The sequence below is a fragment of the Rhinichthys klamathensis genome, unplaced genomic scaffold, assembly GCF_029890125.1.
Source record: "Rhinichthys klamathensis goyatoka isolate OS25496 unplaced genomic scaffold, OSU_Roscu_1.1 h1tg000005l_1, whole genome shotgun sequence".
In the NCBI taxonomy this organism is placed as follows: domain Eukaryota; kingdom Metazoa; phylum Chordata; class Actinopteri; order Cypriniformes; family Leuciscidae; genus Rhinichthys; species Rhinichthys klamathensis.
In genome coordinates this window covers 3,189,314-3,212,743 of record NW_026606558.1, presented here as the reverse complement: position 1 = coordinate 3,212,743, position 23,430 = coordinate 3,189,314, and the positions used below count along the sequence as shown (strand labels likewise).

Sequence of the window (23,430 nt, the reverse complement as noted above, 5' to 3'; positions counted from 1 at the left end):
CTGGGGAATTACAATTAAAAGTATTAATTTGGTTTAAGTGCATATATTTTTTAAGTAATTAACTGTACTGAATTAACATTAAATTTACAGCCCTAGCACAGACATGAGATGCCATGCAGGAAAACCCCTCAAAACCAGTAGATCATTGCGTTTTCCTGAGGACATTACACGAGTTAACTGAAATAACGAATCGGGTCGTGGAAATGCTGATAATCAGTCTAATCCTGGCTGTCCCAGTAAGCCAGTTAATAGCTTAGACCGTGCCCGCCACTTTATAACGTTCCCTCAGGACCCAGGAACCTGCCTAGACCCCGTCCTGCTATCATCTGGTGCTGGCGATTCTGCTAGACAGAAACAGGAAGAGAGAGAATGAGAGAGAGAGAGAGAGAGAGAGAGAGAGAGAGAGAGAACGCTCCGTCACAGCTGCCAACTGTGTTTACAGCTGCACGGCATCAAACATTCATCAGATGCCATCTTTACAGTCTGTGATGTGAAGCAATCAGCATTTCACAGCCTGTCAAATGATGTCGAAACCGCTTGCTACCTGGCAGTGTCAAAAAGCGAAAGAAAAAAATCTTAAACACACTCACACACACAAACACACGTGCAGGTTTTCCTTTCTAGTCCGGACTACTGACAGACGAAGCAAGCTCATATGTTAAAATATTAATTCTACTTAAACACTTAAAAGACTCTAATGACAGCAAAGCTCCAAATCAGCTTTCAAGTGTAAATAATCTCTTTTTTCCTCACCCTTCGATCCCTTTCATCTTTATTGAAAAAGCTTGAAACTACAGAGTTCAGAAGCAGCAAATTTGGCCAGTTAATGCCTGGCTGGGTAATGCTCATTTAGCCTGTGGTGGAAACTTTTTGGAGTCTGTTTGCTCTGTGTAATGCGCTGTAAGAAATTACTTTGCTTAATGCTTACCATCCGAATTGTCATCGGCCTGCTCTCGACTAATACCTGTTCTCATCGTCGTCGGCCCTGTGTGAGTGTGTGCATGCATGTTTCGACAGTGCTGTAGCTCCATCTACAGGCCACAGTGAGACATGCAGCAGAGAACTCTGTGTGACCCCTCTGCAGTCTCCACTGATGTATGCCACATTCATCTTTCTCAGTAAGTACAAGCCACATCTAAAAAGTGGTATTTTATAAAGATTTTATCTGACACGGCCCTCCTTCTTGGACTTACTGTAGTTGTCGGACTTTATAAGTGCTGTTTCTAGGCTCATTACTGTTGCATAAACAAGCAATAAAAATAGTCAACTATGTAAGCAGTCTGTCTGGTTAAGAGAGCACGGCTGCATGCTTTTGGGAGATGTATTAAGTGTTTTTTTTCTCAAATGCATATGCAGATGCTCCTAATGAGACTGGAAGTGTTCAAAACAGTGCCTTGGGTAGACGTGCATAAAAAATTCAAAGGGATACAGTGGGATTTATGCAATAAGAATCAGCATAACCACTAAAACCTCACAAAAGTTAAAAAAAAAAGTAATATGTAATACATGTTATTACTGATACAAATGTATTACATTGTAATATATATATATGTTGCTATTTTGAGGTAATATCCTTGCAGTGTAAATATACAATTAAGGATTGAGTAATATTAGATAATAACATGTACAGACTATAAGGTTAAGGTTGGGTTTGGGGTTGCGCTTTACTTTGGGGTAAGTGCCCTTACGTTAAGAAAGTACTGGGTAATTTAAGATAACTACATGGGTTATTATTACCTAGTTATTAACCAGTTATTGTAATTACTATAATAATCGCATAGTATGTACATGGGGCACAGGCACTGTAAAATAAAATGTTACCAAATGTAATAACTTAAATCATGACATCTTTATCTTAATCATGATATCAATATCCTATTGTCTGATTTCTAATGCTTACTTATTATAAAGTATCCTGTTTTAAGGTAGAGAGTTTAAGGTTTTAGATGTTTTTTTCCTGGAAAACAAGACAAAAATACTTATGAAGTAAGTTATTTTTGCAGTGTTTTGCTTGCTGTTGATTTTCAACAACCTTACCCATTCAAAGTTATAAGCCAAATCACTCAACTAGTGACTTTACGGGTGCACTTATGTTAAACTTATCTTCTCTCCTTCAGAGGTCCAATCAGAGTTTCTCTGCATAACAAAGAATATACTATTATACAATATAGAAAAGTTTTGTGCATATATATATATATACACACACACATGCACAAAGCAGAGTATATTCAAACGAAAACACATCCACCCACACACATATTTCCCACTCTCCACAGATGAAAGCTGTGTTTTGCGAGAGGGAGCGTGTATATGCGCTCTGCTGTGTGCAGGTCGGGGTGGTGACCTCTGGGATTTCCAGCACTGGGGTGGGAGTGTGTTCCGGGAACAGGCGCTGCCTGTGCAACCTACAGACCTGGACAAAGAAACCGCAGCACCACAAATGCATTATAAGTTGCGTAAAGTGTAAAAGCTACAGGACAGAGACTCCACTGACTCTATGAATAATGTATTGTAATGTATTTTAAATATATGTTTGTAAAGTAAATAGCATCCTCTCTCCACTGGCTACTTTGTGTACTACATTCCAAGTATACAGGCCTACATTATAAATGAAACGGCTGACATGACTACGATGACATGGATTGGATGCGAACACGTCGAGGAAAGCACGGTCTCCTCTAATTATGCTCTTCTTAGAGGCAAGCATCTGTCAATGTCTGACTCTGTTACCTTATTACGGCAGCCTACAGATATACATACACCCATAGAGCGAGAGAAAGACGGATATGTGTTTGTTAACCCTTGTGGGTTACGCGCTGTTTTATAGACGTTGTGCAACATGTATGGTAATTATCAATGGTATGGTAATTAAACGTTGTGAGAGAGTACATAAAAAAAGCATGAAACTGGTCTTTAAAGCTATAAAAACACACATAGTTGAGATTCACCCCTCCGGCCTGTTGTTTCTAAAGCCTAGACGATTTACACAGGTGCCCTATTTTCATTTTTCCTGTCATTTCCATAGCTCAGCATCACCTGCACAGCTTTAAACGCAGTGGTGCGGAAACAGGCCACATGCTAGTGGAGAAGAGATGATATTCGTTCTGTTCTCAACCCCACGTGTGCAGACAAAGATAGAGCGGGCAACAGGACGTCCCACGCCTCTTCCCAGTCTGACACCCCGTCTCCTCAGGTGGATGGGCGCACACACACCTCCGATGACTCCCCTTCAGGGGGCACTGCTCATTCCAGTAGCGAGGCGCAGCGGCACGGGAGAATGCACATTATATTACAGCTTCAAGAAAGCCTCGAAAAAGAACTGCTTGTGTGTTATAGCATGGATTCAAATGCTACCTACTACCTACAATAAAACACAGATCTGCTCGCTGGCACATACATCGGAAGGGCTGTGTGTATATAATAGTGTATATTATAGTGTAACAAACAGATCAATGGAGGAAAGCAAATCTGATTCTACATCAGCACACTTTGTTTTTACTTTTTGCCACTTTTTAATTGACAGGAAATTACTAAAACCTAAATCTGTAATAAAACCGCAAGCAGTTTATTAACTCTTTCTCTGCCAACTTTTTTTTTTTTTAAGTTGCCACCCACCGCCAGCATTTATGATAATTTCCACAAAACATTCATGGCCCGCAGAATATTTTGTTGCATGAATATCTGAACATTCAATATAATCAAAAGAAAGAACAGAGCCTCTGCTTTTAAACATTCTTTTGCATCCCTTTTTTTATCAACACTTGATTTGTGAGCAAGTTTTTGCAACATTTTGAACAATTTTTTTTTTTTCCCCCAAAGACTACAACGTGCCTAAGCAAAGCTTCTATCACTTGATTCTGCTCCTTTTTTTGCCTATGTTTTGATCCGGAGCTTCTCTACTCTTACAGAGAATCTGTAATAGCGTTGTGTCATACAGAAAATTCCATCAATGGCAGTGCAAACAAACGACAATCCAATCAAGAAACCATAAATCCAAACAGAAAGACGAGAATAATCCAATTGGAAACGCAACGCCTTTACAACAGAGATGTAAAGTCAATGACTGACAATTTAAGACTGAAACACAGGGGTATAAAGACAAGAGGCTAACAAGGCACTGGTGTGGTTAATGGATTAATATGGTGAATAACAAGGGCAACTAATGAAACAAAGGCAAACAGGAACTAAACCACAGGAAATTAAACCAGAAGCAGCAAGGCAACAGAATATCAAAATAAGAGTCCTTGAACACAAAACACATGGGAAGCCGTGACAGAATCGAATTGAGGAGCTCAATGAGTCTTGAGAAATATTAACCTCTCAGCCATGACTCCAAATACATCATTTCTTACGGTAAAACTCACTTCCTTTGAACATTCTAAGAAAAGCAACACAAAAATAATCTCGTAATGTGGATTAAGTTGTGGTGGGTGTTCAATAACAGTTATTTATTTAAAAAATCAACAAATAAAAAAAGAAATCATTGATTCACAACACTTTATAGCTGCACCCTGACAGGCCAGGGCCAAATGAACACGGTCTGTTTTCCGTCTTGTGAAAAGTTGCTATTAAGGAGCAGAGCGTTTTCTTCAAAGAAGGATTACTCAGATGCGGTCACTGACCTCAGGTTACTAAAAGGGCCACAGAGTTGAAATCTTGTAAACAGTGGTATGAAATCTTACCAGCAAGGCTGTAATACTCCTCCGTGTGTTCTCCCACTGGAAGCAGCTGTTAATATACTGCAGCGTATAGAGAATGGCCACGCTGATCTTCCTCACTCGATAGATATTACGTGCTAAAAGCTAATGGGGACAAAGCAGTAGTTAGCAAGATGTGCCTGAGGACGTAATGCTCACAACATGACATTCACTCAGGTGTAAAGAGGCTTTTAAACTGAAGGTTCATTGGTGATAAATATTAATAAGTCAAGTCATCTTTGGTGTCTAAAGAGCTTTAGGCGGTGCTGCAGGAAAAACTGAGCGTAATGAGTCTCTGAAGGTGCCAACAACAAAGCTAACATTAAGAGAAAGTGGAAAATATGGTGCTGTAGTTGTTGATAAAGATCACCTTTTTGTTAAACTTCGGGTTGTCCTCTGCAAACATTGTTTCTTTCGGCTGGAAGGTTTTGAATCCTGCTTTGATCTGGGAAAGGAGGAGAAAAAAAAACAAGACTTTTGTCACATAATGACTTGACAGCTTTTAAGAACTTGAATATAATCTTAACAGAAAGTTAATTATGTTTGAATGACGTTTTGTTTTAGTAAAGGACTCTCGAAGCATCTGATATCATTCATATTATTCATGGATAATCATATTTATTTTATATGATGCACTTACAGGGTTGTAGAGGACATCCAGCTCCACAGTGATGCTTCCTTTGGTCACCCTTGATAGATTATTATTCTTCAGCATTCTGGTTATTTGTTGACCATTAGAAACCTAAAGGCAAAGTAGCGATATTGACATTGGTACAATGATACAAACTGTGCAACAATTATTATAAAAACGACTTATTTGTGTGGTACTTACAGTCAGCAAAGGAATGGCAACTTTTCCCAGGAAGTCTGGAGCTTTGTCCCCATCATCATGATAGACTGTCAGCACCAGAACGTCATGGATGTCCTTAATGGGGCTGAGGACATGTCAAAATCAATGTGATTTCAATACCATGAGCATGCATAATGACATACTGAGACATCTATCAATTTAACTTACAATGTTAGGGCTGTTCTCCATTCAGGATTCAGGGTTTTGGATATCATGTGAGTTTGCAGTTTGCTATTACCGAGCTCAACGGTACAAAAGGGGTCATTTTTACCTGATTAAGTTAAAATATTTTGACATTATTATGACTGCATAAATATTTATAATAGGCAATACTTTACTTAATAACTGTACAATATCCCTTACATACATAATGACACTATATTTAATTCAGATAAGTACCACTTATATCTGTTGATGGAAGATCTGTGGCTTTTATCAACTTGATTTGAAGATAGCCAACATCCTTCAAGTCCCGCAGGAAGTTCATCGGTCTCTGTAAATACAAATGACCTCTTATATCTAAACATATAATCATATTTATTTCATATCATAGTAATCATTTTAATTTACATGGAGTTGGAAGGTAACAAAAATAAATCAATAAAAAAACACAAGAAAACTAAAATAGCACTATGTAATACCCACATATTGCTCCTGCATCCTCTCAAAGGTCTTGGGGTCATCTAATGGAGCCGCCTGGAGGTCTGAGATGGATGCACCAGAACACGGGGTCAGTGTGACCAAAAACACCAGTCGACCATTGCTTTGGTCCAGCGAATGAGTATATAACTGCCTCTGATTGACAGGAAGTCTGGTCAGGTCAATATCCAGACTGTGAAGAGTAGAACCTATTAGTATTTCATCAATGGATAAGCATATGCAGTGGTTTTCAAAAAGCACAACATGAATGTGTGCGTTTGAGCAATACTTTAGTTTGTGGCCATCAGATCACTGCAATATGAGAGAGTGGGGTAAGATGTGTCAGTGAGTAAGCTGTCTTGCTACTAGTGATAGAAAGCATTGTCTCCAAATTAATTACTAATACACAATTTCACTATATAAAATATTCAAAATATTAAAACGTCTGGTTTAGTAAAATGTGAAAGATATGCAGCAAAATTAGACATTTGGAATGGGATTGTTTTTTTTTTGCCTTTTTTAACTTATCATAAGTGACAAAGGCATTAATATTACAAAAGATTTATATTTCAAATAGATGCCGTTCTTTCAAACTGTCTATTATTAAACAAAAATCCTGAAAAAATAGCAGGTATCACTGTTTTCAACTGTGATAATAATAAGAAATGTTTCTTGATCAGAATGATTTGTGACTGAAGACTGGTGTAATGATGCTGAAAATTCAGCTTTGTCATCACAGGAATAAATTAAATGTTTAAGTATATTAAATATACAATTTTAAATTGTAATAATATTTCACAATATTACTGTTTTTGCTGTCTTTTTGATCAAATAAAAGCAGCCTTGGTGAACAGACAATATGAAAATTCTTTACGACCCCAAACTTTCAATGGTAGTGTATATGTTCACTTGAAATGTAAATCGTTTATTTCTCAATGGTTCAACTTTCCTCTTAACCCTTTGATGCGCAAGCTATGGATACCCCCTCTAATGCACAACATGGGTCTAAAAAGACCCGTATTCATTTCCTATGTTATTTCATGCATGGCTCGGCATTTTTTTGTTTCACCTTTTGAAATCACTCTATTTGAGCATTTTCTATTTCATGATCTATAAATTTCATGATTTATGAATATTCAAAATATCTTGTTTTCAATTATCACAAATTCATATTTTAATATTTCCTAGGTTTTGTGTAAATACATCAAGTTTACACACATGGGTCTAAAATGACCCATCTATGCAAACGTGATAAAACAAAAGAATAAAGAAAACTTTTTGTTAAAATAACCATTGTCACAGTTGTTTAGATCAACACATTTACTGTAACACTTAAAATATGTTTATTGGCCACTTTGTCACGCATAACACACATATAACCGATAACACTGAAATTGAACTGTAGTGTAGTGCAACTGTAGGGGGGATCTCCCCGCCACCAATGTGCAGCATCCACCCGGATGATGCGACATCAGCCATAGTGCACCAGAACGCCACCACATGACAGCTTATGTGACCGATAGCATTGATTTATGACCACAAATAAAAATGAATATGGAGGTACTGCCCAGGTAAGGTTTCTGCCCAACAGCACCAATATAATACTTGTATATATAACTTTCTATCGCAACTTTTATTTTGTTGACCTAGCTAACATTAGATAAAATAAAATATGTCGACCGCAAGCTAGCTAATAGTATTGGACATGTTTCTCTTTTGCACTAGTAATGGATTTCAAGGTCAAGGTAACCTTAGCCTAAACGTTCAAATTTTAGGCTATATCTAGATGTCTTCCACAAAATATCAAATATTTTCTGTGACAAAAAATGTATTAAATAAAACTTACATGCATGAAATATACAAAAGCAGCCGTGTTGAATTTTGAAATGTGTGGCAGGTGAATAGTTTTCTGCAGTAAATATATTTATACTATTTATAAATATCAAAGGTTCCTATATGGGTCATTTTTGACCCATGTGTGTAAAATTGATGTAGAAATACAAAAACCGTGTTTGTTTATAAAGTAAGAAAGGGAAAATAAAAATAATGATTTGTGGAAATCAAAAACAAGATATTTAATGAATACCTGGATTAATAAATGATAAAATATATTTATTTCAAATATTCAGCAAAGAAACATGAATACGGGTCTTTTTAGACCCATGTTGCGCATTAGAAGGGTAGTGAAACAAAAACGATTTTTATTCGAAAAGTAAGAAAGGAAAAATTTAAATAAGGATTTGTAATGATCTAAAACAAGTTAATTGAGGAATACCTGGAATACTGAATGATGAAATTAATTTCTTGCAAAGATATAGAAAATGAAAACTCAGTCGGGTCTATTTAGACCCATGTTGTGCATCAAAGGGTTAAGATGTCCCAGCCTACTCTTAAAGTTGTGTCACTTCTATGCTATAGGCACATTCTTCAAATTTCATTTGATAGCAGACGTCCTGAAATACAGTATATTTAGGCATTTCAGTATACCTCTATCCTTTTTGTAATTGACTAGTGGACAAACTGAAGCAAAAGCTGACACAGCTTGCCCCACTCCCCCTCCTTGTTCTAACTTTTAAAACAGTATGCGAAGTGGCTCCAGCAAACTTACACTCCCCAGCACTCCTCCGACTTCCTGCCCCTCTTGCAGCAAACCTCCACCATGAGATTCTCCTGTGCATCCTGGAACTGGTTAAAGTCGAAAGACTCTCTCCACTGCGGGTTTGCCTTAATACACAGATTCTGAGACAGAAAGATAGACAAGCAGGAACAAGACAGAGAGGAAGTTGTGTCAATTTTAAGGGACTCTCAAAACAGAGACAGCTAACATGACAGGTGTATTAAGCCTTATTCAGTAAGACTTCAATAAGACATGTGGTGGAGGAGAAGCAGCCGTCTTTAGGAGAACACATCCTCTCTTCTCGCTGGGATTATAAACTCTGACAGCATCCAATTAGAACTAGTTTTGTTCAACAAGCAAACATGCCCAAACAGAGCCAGGGGGCTCTAGAAAAAAGATGACATGAGAATACAAGACTAGCTAGTTGGAACCATTGAGGGCGGGAGGTAGATGTGCAAGGTATTCTGGGTATGCAAATGAGCCGAACAAGACGCGGTAACAGAAGCATCAGGAGAGAAGCCCTGCCAGACACGGCCGATCTAATGAGAAGCCTCCTCTGTCACCAGAGCAGTGAAGCCTGGGAGAAGCCATCCGAAAAAGGGGGAGGAAGGTGTGTAAAGCGGACGGGAATATCTAAAGCGAGGTATGTGAACAACTAAGAAAGTATGGGAGGAGGAAGAGGGGGAGGGAAGGGTTTAATGAGGTATTGAGAGAAAAAGAGGATAGAGGTTTAGAAACAAAGAAAGAGACGCAATGATGTAATGAGCAGGGGAAAAAGAGAAAGCAAGAGAGGGATGAGCTCACCTTGCTCCTGACCCTCTGGTCTCCCAATCTGAAGCGTACGTAGATGTCTCCCTGACCGCAGTCGGGCATGTCCTGGCCTTCCACCAGGATGACGGTGTAAACTCCAGTCCAAACCTGATTCTTCATGAGTCGCCCAGCCTGCTGACCCTGGAACAGCCAACATATACAATAAGGCATCCGGTGTTTGGGCCAATGTTGCTCTCTCAGCTCATCTTGTTGATCATAAACATGTTTTTTTTTATATGCTGTGCAAACTTAAACATTCAGTTTTTGGTGTATTTTTCATTGCTTCTTATTTGAATATGTTACCAAGGTAACATATTATACTTGGCTCACATAGATGAGGTTTTGACGAAATTGCGAGAAAGACTTGTGATAGCCTTGGAACCAGGTTCTAACCGAAGACATGTTTGTGCTGTAAATAAATGTTTTGCAGCATACACCATCATTTTACATAAATAGTGTGGTTATGAATTTAAACACACACACACACACAACATATGTGTATATATATATGTATAAACACTGCTGAATTGTCAGCATCATTACTCATTACATTAGTCTTCAGTCACATGATCCTTCAGAAATCATTCTAATATGCTAGAAATATAACTACTAGATCAATGTTGAAAACAGTTGTGCAGCTTAATATTTTTGTGGAACTGTAATTTCACCAATTTATAATTTCTTTAAATGTAAAATACTTTGCTGAATAGAAAGTTTGTAATAAATGTCTTTACTGCCACATTTGATCAATCTAGTGTGTTCTTGCTGAATTTCAAGAAAAAAAGTACTGACCTCAAACTGTCTGTATATATTTGCTTTAAATTTGGTATTAAAAGCAAAGGGACAAATACAATTTTGAAGCAGGGAGTTATGACCTACTATAAATACATGCAATGTATGCATATATAGTAGAATATGGCATGTTAAAACACATTTTAAATACAATTCTATTTCTGATTCTGTAACAAAATATATCACGAAATAAAACCCTTCTAAAAACTGCTAGTTGAAATGTGCAGGTGATCCCCACACCTCGGAGAGAGAAAACAGGTCCATCAACACGACTGCAGATGGATAAGTACACAGTACAGAGATGACTTGTGGGTTGATAGCCCTGCACTTTCAAAAAACACAGCATCAGGAAGAGGCTGGTCTGTTCTGCCAGTAATCACAGACCAGAGAGCTGTTTTCCCACCTGGCTGCTCGGAGAGTGTGACTGAGCCTTTGCTCCATTAGCATCACACACACACACACACGGCACAGCAGACTAACCAGCATTAACATTTAATGTAATGGCCACATCTCCATAAACAAGCCTCTTTAAAGAGAGAGAGAGAGAGTGAGGGATAAGGGGGGTAGTTATAGAGGGAGCTGAGAGAGAAATATAATATTCATCCAAGCCAAGTCTTCCCAAGTGTTTATTTTGGACAAATTTGTGATCGGCGTGGCCAATAAAACAATTCCGCTTAAGAGTAAGTGGCCCCTAAAGAGAGGCTATTCCTGGTGCTAAAAGAGCTGGGGGATTGACTCCATATGGTGGAGCAGCATGGGGACAAGGGGACAAGCCCAAAGCCGTACCCATTTGGCTAGAGCTTCAGTGCTGTCCGTCCACAGCTGTGATATTACATCCCAACATCTGGGTTATAGCTCACCATGCCTGGGAATGAGCCATCACACATATCCTCAGCATCTTACACTGGCATAGTGCCTCAAAGACTACACACACATACACACACACTCCAGACACTGTCAGGAAGAAGAACCACATGTTATGTGCCAATACGGCTGCCCGTTTCCATCTCAAAGACAGTGTGGCATGGCTGTGAAGAAGGAAGTGTGATAGAGGAGGAGAGGTAAGAATTGAGAGACATGTTCTGCCTGTACTGATAGGTGTCAAATAGAACTAGATCTCGGTTGATTTGGCAGAAGACACTGCAGTGGAAACACCAACCAAACACATACTGATCTATTACCTGATCACGTAAACTAACAACACGTGTGCATTTGGGTCAGTCTCACAAAAAACTGGCTTCATGTTTCAGACATTTTAGCCTAGAATCAAGTGAAAGAAGCAAGAAATTATATTTTGAAGCTATAAGATTGATGCAATTAATTTAAGCAAATTTAACCCCCATGTCAAATTCTATTGCTAATGCAAATCAGATTTGATATTATAAATGTATATGTGAATTGTATTTTAAAGCTCATTCGTAAATAAATATACATCATGATAGTTCTTGTATAGAATAAAAATATTGCTGATTTTAATAAAGAGAAAGATATTTTGTCCTGACAATATAATATGATAAAAACATCAGCAAAAAAAGTTTCATTTCAGTCAAAACAGGCAAGTGGACAATGTAGCTATTGTGCAAAACAGATTTTGGGACAAATTAAAATTATGTATGAAACTGTATGTTCATACTTTGCCTGCTTTATGCCACTAAAATGAGAAAATTTAGCTGATTTTAATAAAAAAAATGTAATGAAAATAATGTCACACTGCAAGAATCGTGCATCTCGTCCCCAAAGTAGCCCATTGTTTTTGCACAAAATATAATTAGTTAATTTTATATTCATTTTGGGGTAAAATCTAACCCAGAAGTTTCTTTAAAAGACCTTTTTCAGACAAGACTTTGTCTAACAATCTAACAAGATACTGCATCTAAACTTATCTAAAGTAGTTCTTGTATTGATTATCCAAACAGGTTATAACTTATATAACATACAGTTACACGACATACTGAAAAGAAATTAATTGCTGGTCAAAAATACAGTATACTAAAAGTACTCTGTTACTAAAAAGCTTTTGTTTGGAGAAATCTTAAATTGCAAGCTTTCACGGCTGTGAGGTAAATAAGCTCTCATCTGTGAATTGACCTGCACAAAATGCTAGACAGACCGTGTGCTTTGTTTAAATCACGGTGATACATTTACTTTGGGAATCATGGACTGGTTCAGCATCACATCAGAGAGTCGCAGACACAAACAAAAGTTTCTCGCTCTGTTGAAGTATATGTTGAAGTTTCACTAACTAAGTGAAAGTGAATGTAAGGTAAAGTCAAGAAACTTTACAAAACAGCAGTGAAGTATCTGTGGGGAAGATGGTGAGGATCTACTGCCCTCCAGTGGACAGATGTGATACAATAACAACCTTATTGCTGTGGTATCTTTTATTAGATTGTGTAACTTTTTATGCATTTTATCAAATAAAATGTATGTATTTTGTGTATTTTGGCTTGGTAACAAATACTGTGTGGGTGCTCTTCTCTCTTGTAGGCAGCTGGACAGAAGTAATATGGCGAGAATGTATCATGACATACCTTATTGATGCTTCCCTTTCTTCTTAGAAGCCACTTCTGAAAAATGGGTGGCAAATGAACATTATGTTAGAAAGCCTCTTGTCTGTTTCCACTAAAATGAGACTATTTTATTAACAAACAAGTATGCATTACTTCAATGAGCTCATTGTTTCTGCCTTGAATTATTACATTGTTTCAATTAATACATTTTTAGCTAACTGTCATTTTGAATATGTACATTTCTGAAATACCTAACTGAGACAGTTACCTCTGATAACAGATCAGTCTAAATTGTAATGTGGCTTTGAAACGATGTGTATTGTGAAAAGCGCTATACAAATAAATGTGAATTGAACTATTTTCAGGAGTCATACATTCCGTTTGGCAGGTTCCTCTCGGATGGACAGGCAGGTCTCTATAATGATCACTCCCATGTTGGTCTCCACACTGTTGGCGTCCTCCAAAGATAAAGCCATCGGAGTTGTTCTGCAAATAGAAACCTTTATCTGTTTATCTATTTCTCAGGAGAAATTCTTTGACGAGAAACTTTAACTACAATATCATGGAAGGTATGAAATAACAACGTTTTCCTCACTTGTCCAATTCCAGTTGTTGGAGAGAAAAGCTGCTTGATCCCATGAAGTCATTGGATCTTAGGTCACGATCATACACCTGCATCAATCGTAATTGTGAGATGATGATGACCATTAGTGTTACAAAAGTTTAACACACAAAACCAAACAAAAAATAGAGATTATTTGCTTTTGTTTACATAAATCTTGAATCTCAAGATATAACTCGTTCTTTTGAATGCAACTCCAAAATATGTGAAAATGGTTATCATATAAAAAACAACATTGTCTCTAGCATATTTTATTCTATTTATTATTATTATTACAGAATTTGTTTGTTTTTGTTTTGCAGTTGCTTGCCACGGTATTGTACACGTTCCTTTCTTCATACTTTGTAAATTTCTGAAACATTTTATTTAATGACTTAAATTAGAATGAATAATAGAGATATTAAAGTGCAATTATTTGCATTATGTAATGATGTAAATACACCCCAAACCTTGAGAAAAACAGTCTGATCGAGGTCTCTGACGGGGAAGGAAAAGCATTCATTCCAGGTGGGATTCAGGTTCTTGGTCACAACTTTGCTTTTGTAGATCTGTTTGCCATCTAATTTGAATTTGACGAATGGGTCACTTGTACCTGTAGAAAACAAACACTTATCAGTATGCTACTAACATAAAAAGGACTCAATACATGTACATCTAAACCAATAGTAATTGTTGCATAATGTTTGCAAATAAGGGAACCAGTCAAAATGATATTTTGTGGTATTCAATCATACGTAAGCCACAAATTCTGATGATTAAGCTTTGTTTGTACGTTCATTTAATGACAAAACATGGTGGAACAGCGTTTCATATGATCACACTGTACAAGCACACAGATACGGTCTTCCAGACATGGAATAAAACTCATTATTTAGGCGAGCGTTCTTAGCGCAGGGAGGCGGACATTTTGTCTCTTTCGGAGTGATGGGAGCTGGCTGATTGTGAAAGAGTAAAAATTATAGCCAGCGTGAATCTGTTAATTTAACGCCGGTGTATTAAAACCCCAGAAACCGGGAGCAAGCAGTGTTAATCTCCAAAGCCTGTTAAGAAAGTCTGCCTTGAGTCTGTCTGCGAGAAGGGAGGGCGAGCGCTCCGTCTTTGTCTATGCTGTGGTATGCAGATTGGCTGGTAAGAAGAAGAAAAAAATATATGAGAGAAAAAGAGTCCATCGCTTCATTTGTATGGATGGATAAAGGAGTGCTTGAGAGAACCTGCGGGGAGCCTGGAATCACATGACAAAAGCCCTGTGGGGACGGGCTGTCAGGCCTGTCAGCTCGCCTCTCCAAATGAACATCTCCAGGAGGAACTCCTCCCTGCCAGACGCTGACAAGCAAACCTCCAGGCAGCTTGACAGGAGGAAGGGGCTCGAGCAGCCAGGGGAAGACAAAACACTGACGGCGGAAATTAACACAAGGAAAATGGAGGACGGGGAGGGGACTCGCCGGCCGCTTTTCCCATGTAGCGGCAGTCGGGGAGCGAGCCGGCCGTTAATTGCTAGGCAAATACAGGTGCTGGAGATGACGCGAGACGGGGAATGCGGTCATGTCAGGCCAAGTGAGGACTCAACTAGTAATGCAAATGGCTGCAGACCGAAAGAGAACTTTTTTCAGAGAACGTCTGAATCTTATCAATAAAGTATGGGATGGAAAGAGGGGTCAAACGTAGCCAACATAACTATTAGTTCACTGGATAGTCAAAGCACTAAAGGCTTTTGTATCCATCAACGCAAAATGTCTGATAATCAAAAAGTTTCAGGACACAGACTTAGAAGTTTTGCAATAAAGAAGACAAACAAGATTATGAATCTGAAAGTGAAAATATTTCAATGTAAAGAAGAATTGGTTAGACTTTATTTCGACGGTCCACTTTAGACATTCTACTAACTATACTTAGCCTATCAACTACACATTAACCGAGTATTAGTAGAATAAGTTGACATGTACTCGCAAAGTTACTGATAGTCAGTAGAATGGGAGAGCATTAAAATAAAGTGTTTGCTGATATTAAGCAGACAGTCTCCTAAAGTACTCTAATGACTGGTGGAAGTTGACATGTAATTGTAAAGTTACTTATAGTCAGTAGAATGACTAAAGTGGACAATCGAATTAAAGTCTTACCAAAGACTTTGCACCTGCTTCATTCATTTCTTTGAATGTAATTGCATTTCTTCAGTGATGCACTGTATCATACTGTATTGTAGACATGAGATGGTGTGTCATTCTCAAAGACCACCACACGAGGTCGCAATTTTGCAACAAAAAAAATCTTTTTAATTTACTCATAAGAAAATTTTTTTCCCAAAGAAGCTTACAAATACAATAAAGTGATTCATCTTAAGTAGGCATCACAAGAAGTGCTAAGAAAAAAAGTTTGAAACACTGATTCAAGATAATATATATTAATATCATTTAAAACAAATATTTCAGCTCTGAACAGTTATCTCAGGGAAAAACTTTCCCTTCATTGGTCACAAATACTGAATATATGACCCACGGTTGAGAACACTCTCTGCAAGGACTAAGATTCAGATGTTTGTCAGTGATTTGGACAGGAAAACATTTTGTTAGATAGCAGCCGGCAGAATATATCCTGAAACTACTAAGTCACTGCCACTTCTATGTGTGCATGGAGATGAGCTTGGATTGAAAAAAAAAAGAAAAAAGGTGTTTATAAAACAAAATTTCATTTTCTCATCATACCATCAAGCAAATAATGTGGATGAAGGAAGTTGCTCTTATAAGGTTACACATTATGTTTGGTCACAACTGCAATGTGTGATTTGAAAGACACCACTTGACATTCCAGTGTCCATAACACACACATTATATATTAATATCATTAATTAATTACAATATCATTTACTCAATTCATATGGACATGATATGATGTAGGGATTAATATACGGTTTCTTATTGACAACTAAATAACTATTGATTTATTTTCTTTCTTTCTCCTGCAGGTGGCAATGTATCCCATTTCATAACTCATATATTTATGCATTTAATTCACAGATTTTACAGTACATAAAGGAAGTTACAAACAAACTTTGAAAGAAAGAAAATAATGACTTCAGAGACAATCATTTTTGGTAACTGTCAGGTTGTTTGGGCTTCGATACAAAGGATTTGAGAAAGTGCATGGCCGAATTCTGAACAGGATATCTGGCACGCTATTGCCACCAAAACTTCACTCAGTCTATAGTGTGCATGACCATTTCATTAGATTCCGTTGGCAGAGAGGAATATCACTAGAATATATTCTAATTATGAAAAATAATGAGGTAGAGATGGTAATTAACAGCCTCTGGGCATACACCTGTGACTTTGAACATGAGAACGAGCTGCCCAATCAGCTTGCTCAGGCCTGCCAGTACACTGGCAATATGTCTGAAGAACCGCTCTGGGTATCAAATGGAAATTTACTACAATCATATGCCTGTAGGATTTCAGTAAACCTCAGTTGTTTAAACCTATGTTCTCTCTCTTTTGTATCTATAGTCCTCTCGCATAAGCAAATAGTTAAGAGATAAAACAGACAACACGTTTTACATTATGACACCAGGGACTGTGTACAGCCTCTAGGAAACAACACCTCAACATGACTCTATTTGCATCCGCGCCGTAGTAAAAACAAAACAAGGCCAGCTCATTTGTTTCCCAGCACTAGCCTGATAAAACTGCCGTGGCTTCTGTGCTATCAAGGTACAACATTTGAATGCAAGACAGTAAATGACGACTTCCAAAAATAGTTTTTTTTTTTTTTAAATGTAACACGGTAACAATGGCCAGACAGAAGTTACAGAAATAGATTCCGGTCCGACCGCATTCTGCAGTTTTTGGGATGACTAGAAAAGCTGGTTTAACTTGGAAACGTCTCTAACAAGCTCAGTCCTCCCTGCTAAAGTACATTCATAATGGCCACAAACAAAGGATTTTTTATATATATATTACATAACTACAGCACTTAAAATGTCCTTTTTAATTTAAGATTCTATTTTGTGTTTATGTTATATTAGATTCCATTATATTTTAAACTTCTACAGAAAGTTTTACAGATACCCGAGTCAAAATTTATATTTGAGATGAATGATGCTAAAACCTAGCCTGACTTCGTCATACTCATATTTTAGTCAGAATGTGAGTCTGATACTGCTCCATAGGGCTTTGATTATGAGGCGTGTCTTAACCGAACCAGGAAAAAAAAAACTCTGCACTCAATTGGATAGACCTACAACCAATGAGAGCAACGAAGTAAGTCAACTACTTTGCATAGCACAGTTGTCAACTACAGAACTCAAATGCACGCACGCTGGAAGAAGTAAAATAACGAGTGTTGCTTCTTTTACTTGGTCCTCTATGAGTGCGACCAAAGGAGAAACCACAACGACCACAGGGTTTTCATCGCGTCCCATCTTCTTAGTGACCATCGGAGCCAGCTGATAAATTAAACTTTTGCCGAATCCCGTAGGAAGGACGGCAAACACATCTTTCCCGATCGACAAATGCCTTGATTGCAGTTCTCTGTTTGTCTATTAAAATGAATGCGCTGTCGATTTCTTTTACAACAGACGCGATAGCGGAATCTATACATCTCAGTTCTCCAGCGGCAGTCATCTCTGAGGGAAACCAGTTGAGCGCTCTTTGATAACGTGATGATTACGTCCCTGCACTACCTGCAGATCATCTGTCCATCATCGTATAAAGCCCGCCCTGGCAATTTGATTGGCCCGAACATTTTTTGACTGATCATAATTACTCCTCAATGGAGCGAGTCCAGACCGAACTTCCCCGAACTTCCCGACCAAAAAATGTTGTGGGTGGGGTTCGGGCTGGCATCCAGGCTAGCTAAAACCGGCATGCCAAATCAAAAAAACACTAATAGCCTTTTGACATTAAACAGAAGAACCTAGAATTTTTCATTCATAAGATTCCAGAACATCCCTAAACAAGACATGTTTTTATTCACATGGTTACAGTACACTTACTGCTGAACCTAGAGCTGTTGGTATTTTTGGTGCGTAATGGTATTAAAGCAAGACTCAGTAAAGTAACAAAACCACAAAACAGGATTTACACCTTTCATTATTGTGCTGGGAAGTGCTGATGACCATCTAAGCTGCATAATAATTCCACATAAAGCTCCGCTGATTTCCCCGTTAATAAAGTTACCCTTATTAACTATACTGTTAATATAATGAAATCAATAAAGAATATTACTCCCCCCTCCATAAGTAAAGAAAAAACTGTTTTCTGAACATTAGAAATCATTAGAATAAGGAACATTTCTGATTAAAAAAAAAGAAAGAATGTCGACATGCAAGATCCCAAGCATACTGTCATCCATATGCACACTATAGACCTTATGCACCAGAGAAACGAGGGCGCCGCCATCTTTAGAATATCGTCTTTGAACTTCCGTTTTTGCGGTTGCTCTGTATATGTCTATGGCATCGCTGTCCAGGAGTAATTAGCTGGTGAAGTTGATTTACTTATTGTAGAGTTAACGAAAGTTATCATGAGCATTGTAAAGCATATGTCTTAACAAATGGACCTTGGGAATTTTTTTTAACGAGTCGTTCTTTCATAACTAGGCAAGATCGCTGTGAAAATACAGACCGGAAGTCAAAAGACAATGAGCTCAGCGCGGAAAAGGGGCGTGGCTACATAAGGTCTATAGGACAGAAGAATCTGTTCTGTCAAGTTCAGCATTTAATGCAAAAAAGTGGGAATCATCATGACAACTCGTTTTTCTATGGTAGTGTCATGATTCCTGTCTTGCGTTCCACTTGTCTTGTGTGTACTTTTGTCATTTCCTGTCTTGTGCTAAGTTTTGTAGTCCTATGTAGTTTTTCATGTTGATTCGTCTCCCCAGGTGTATCTTGTTTCCTCATTATCTAGTTAAGCTTGTTTGCCCCTGTGTATTTATAGCCCTTGTGTTTCACTTGTTACTTTGTCAGTTGTTGTACATGTATGGTTGCTTCTAGTTCGGTCCTTCTCGTGGTTTTATTTCTTTGTCCCTGGAGTTCTTTATTATTTGTTCTATGTGTTATTTCATTAAAACCTTGCAGATAGATAGATATATTTAAAAATACAGTAAAAACATATTGTGAATATGTTTTTATTGTGAAATAATATTACTATTTTAAATAACTTTTTTCTATTCAAATGTATTTAATCACTTGGTTCCATGAATGTCTGTACTATGTAAGTGTACTTTTCTGAGCAATTCTGGAAATTTGTATTCTGACACTTTGGACAAAGACAGCAAAGGCAGAGATGTTAGTGTTTCCCATTAATTGACTCTGGCGGCCCACCATAGTTTAATCTGTTCTGCCACGGTTTCATAATGAACCGAAAATATTATTATTTTTTTAATTAAATTGATCATAATTAGGGTTGCAAAGGGGCGGAAAATTTCCGGTAAATTTCCATGGGAAGTTAAGCTGGGCAATTTTGGAAATATTCCATATTAGAAACTTTCCATGGGACTAATGGGAATTAATGGGAATTTAGGGGAACTAACTGGGAATTCATTGTAATGTAATCGATCATTGTATCATATCCAAGCATAAATATAAACAGAAGTCATAAGAAAACATCCATACAAAATGTTTTCAACAGATATTTCAACAGATTTATTTGTAAGTAGAACAGAACAAGTTTGCTGATGAATTCACGCGCTGTAATAACCTAAATCCAACAGACAGGAATCTCTGAACTGCGGCCCAAACAAGGCGCCCATCGCACGTTACAGATCAAGATAACTTCTTGAACCTTAAAAAAGGTTTTTTAAACTACAAAACAAACTCACTTACACATATTTGAGAATCGGAATAGAAGATAGTTTATGACATGGTAAGCAAGTTTGTTAATATTTAGAAATAAAAGCGCTAAATCTGTCATACAGCGCTATTTTGGCTGTGGTGAATCACGTGCCAAGCATGACACGTCACCATGGAAACCATGATATCGTCCATCGGCCCAACCCTAGTAAGAATACTAATGCAATGGCATGAACAGATACATAAATAGTAAGGCTAGCTAAACAACTGGAATGATCTTGAAAACATATTGCAGGAGGCAGAGAAAAACAGCCACATGAGGTAGCTAGCATCTGCCTTATGTGGTAAATAAAGTTATACTAGCTTATTTAGCATCTAACTTATCAGCATTGCTACTAGATGAATACATTTGTATGTGATATTTGCAATTTAAACATTTAATAAATATATTTCCCCATAATATCATCAAAACTTACTTCACTTTGTTTAGTCCACAGGCTCAAATGTGTGCCTTCAATAGTCTTGTGCTTTGGGCTTCTGTACATGTGATGGAGGCATGCACAGTGCCAGTAGGGGGTGTGGTCTCAATAGCCATGCAGTAAGCAGTGTTCTATGTGCATGTGATTGAGGGATGGCATGGATATTCAAGTGTATTTGAATGGCATCTGTTTGTTTTAGTCAAGATAAAATATACTTTCCTCAACTATATTTAAGTTCCCTATGAAGAGCCAACCCTCAACTTTGAAAATTCCCACTTTATTCCCATTTATTCCCATAAATTCCTGTTAATTCACTTAAATTCCCATTAATTCCCATGGAAAGTTTCCATCTTTGAAAATTCCCAGAATTTTGCAACCCTAATCATAATAACATAAAAGGTCTCTCACGTAGTTTTGCGCCATTGCTTTGGCAAAGTATCAAACGAACTACATTGAAAGTGTGACATGGCTTTGTGTCGTATCTTGGAAACAAAGATATGTTTCCAAGATATGGAAACATGTCTTTCCATACAGCATATGATTCCAACCATAGTCTCACAAAATCCTCTGGGAAACACTGGATGTTATCCAATTTTTCAGATCCAGGCAGACCCACAAGAAAGTATGACTCAACCTCACCCACTAATCCTTAAGTGGCCTACACTAACTCAAGGTCAACAAGACTTTGAGGACTTACAGTAGCCTACATCAAGAACTCGGTGGTACAAGAGAACATCACAAAAGGCAAAAGCTCATCCCAAGGCATGGCATCTTTGAGGGCGATGCCCCACGCCACTCTACTGTGTGTTCTCTCAGAGACTAGATGCAAGTTGAATGTAATCTGATGCATTGGCTATGTGTTTATTACATTTTTGAAATGATTAGAATTGAACTTCCGATCTAGGAAACCTATGGTGGCTTGAAGATGTCAACACGGTCGAATGCTGCCATCGAAAAATCTTGCATGTCGACATTCTTTCTTTTGTTATCAGAAATGTTCCTTATTCTAATGATTTCTAATGTTCAGAGAGAAACCACTGTCTTTTTTTTTTTCATTGAGGGGGGAGTAATATTATTTTATTGATTTCATTATATTAACAGTATAAGTAAATGATGCTGCTTATACAATGAAACACATAAGGGGAACTTTATTAATGTGAAAATCAGCGGAGCTTTATGTGGAATTATGCAGCTTAGATGGTCATCAGCACTTCCCAGCACAATAATGAAAGGTGTAAATCCTGTTTTGTGATTTTGTTACTTTACCAGCAGAGTAATACCATTATGCAAGACTAGGTTCAGCAGTCAGTGTACTGTAACCATGTGAAATGGAAGTTGTCTACATCAACACAAGAAAACGTACAGTCTAAGGCCAAACTAAAAGGTCAAAATTCTCAAGAAGAAGATCAGGATTTTTAAAGGTGAACTATGCAGGTTTTTTACCTCAACCGAAGAGCTTCGGAGTCATTGGAATGGTTATATTACTCTTTTCGGGTTGAATGGTGGTCGTTTCGCACCCCCCTATCGCATGTGAGTGGAAAAAACACACTTGCAACTTTGAGCCGGCGGGGCGCCGGCCGCAGCATCAGGAAGTGTCACGTGATATCAGGTCTCACGATGTAACGAATTGCTTTACGGCAAAAAAGATCTGATAAAATGAGCATCAAACAGAAATAACCCGGCACCGTATACATGTGGTGTTCGAGGCGCACATACAATACAGACTGCCGACAGTTAAACAGGGCGCGCGCAGCTTTTAAAGGGGCCACACCTTATTTCCACTCGTTACAGCGTCCATCCTACTGAACAGGTACCGGTGTACAGGGGGAGGGGATCAGGCCGTGAGTGCAGAACCTTCTCTGCGTGAGTGCTATTTACAACAGTACAAGTACTCCACAGCGACTCTAGGGGTCGCTGTTTGACAAAAACGGAATTCCTGCATAGTGCACCTTTAAATGATGCATAGTGCTGAATAAAGTATGTTAAAGTCATGACCTTCTAACAACATTACTCGTTCACTCATTTCCTATGAGAAACCACATCACCCAGTGTCATCCTAGATTAAATATCTGTGTCAGTCATTGTTTCAGAGTTCAATACCTGAGCGGTCTCTGACAACCAGGTTTCTGCCTTCCTTTAGATTGATGGTGAGGAGATACTGGACCTTCTGCTGTGTTAGAGCACTTTGACTGTCATGTAACCCTTCTGAGATCTGAAAAGTAGTGTATAAAAGACTTGGTCAAGGCTGGATTATATTATTATCAAGCTTTTTTATTCTGTCTTTACACAACACTTTTTCCATTTAAAATACTCACGTTTCGTTCTTGTTCTGTATCAAAGTCACTGGTTTCATTGAGATTGTCCTGAGGGAGAGATTAAGATGTAAAATGAGAAAGTTCTACATTACTTTGCCTCTGCTATACTCAAATAGAAGGTAAATTGAGGATTTGACAACATGCTTTTTTAATGTCTAATAGCAGAATTATAATTGAAATTTTGCTTAAATTTATTCTGTTTATGTCTCAGGTTTAAATAATAATAATAATAATCCAGATATCTTATGTATTCTCAGACTTTTGGATACATTTGAACATATTTCAGTATGATATCAGCCCTCGGCCACTCTACCCGAT

At 37.8% G+C, this 23,430-nt stretch overlaps 1 protein-coding gene across 1 annotated transcript in view; it reads right to left on the bottom strand.

Moving 5' to 3' along the window:
• The window catches only part of mctp2a (multiple C2 domains, transmembrane 2a), a 51,130-nt gene that overhangs the window by 22,636 nt on the left and 5,064 nt on the right, over positions 1–23,430 (bottom strand). The window contains exons 3-17 of the mRNA XM_056255508.1: positions 23,113–23,160; positions 22,898–23,009; positions 13,987–14,129; positions 13,511–13,587; positions 13,290–13,401; positions 12,937–12,972; positions 9,608–9,754; positions 8,795–8,925; positions 6,193–6,379; positions 5,947–6,040; positions 5,716–5,818; positions 5,530–5,632; positions 5,338–5,439; positions 5,068–5,142; positions 4,683–4,802 (exon numbers count right to left, since the gene is read on the bottom strand). Of these exons, the coding sequence (XP_056111483.1) occupies positions 4,683–4,802; positions 5,068–5,142; positions 5,338–5,439; positions 5,530–5,632; positions 5,716–5,818; positions 5,947–6,040; positions 6,193–6,379; positions 8,795–8,925; positions 9,608–9,754; positions 12,937–12,972; positions 13,290–13,401; positions 13,511–13,587; positions 13,987–14,129; positions 22,898–23,009; positions 23,113–23,160 (1,590 nt within the window). The remainder of the gene's footprint in view (positions 1–4,682; positions 4,803–5,067; positions 5,143–5,337; positions 5,440–5,529; positions 5,633–5,715; positions 5,819–5,946; positions 6,041–6,192; positions 6,380–8,794; positions 8,926–9,607; positions 9,755–12,936; positions 12,973–13,289; positions 13,402–13,510; positions 13,588–13,986; positions 14,130–22,897; positions 23,010–23,112; positions 23,161–23,430) is intronic.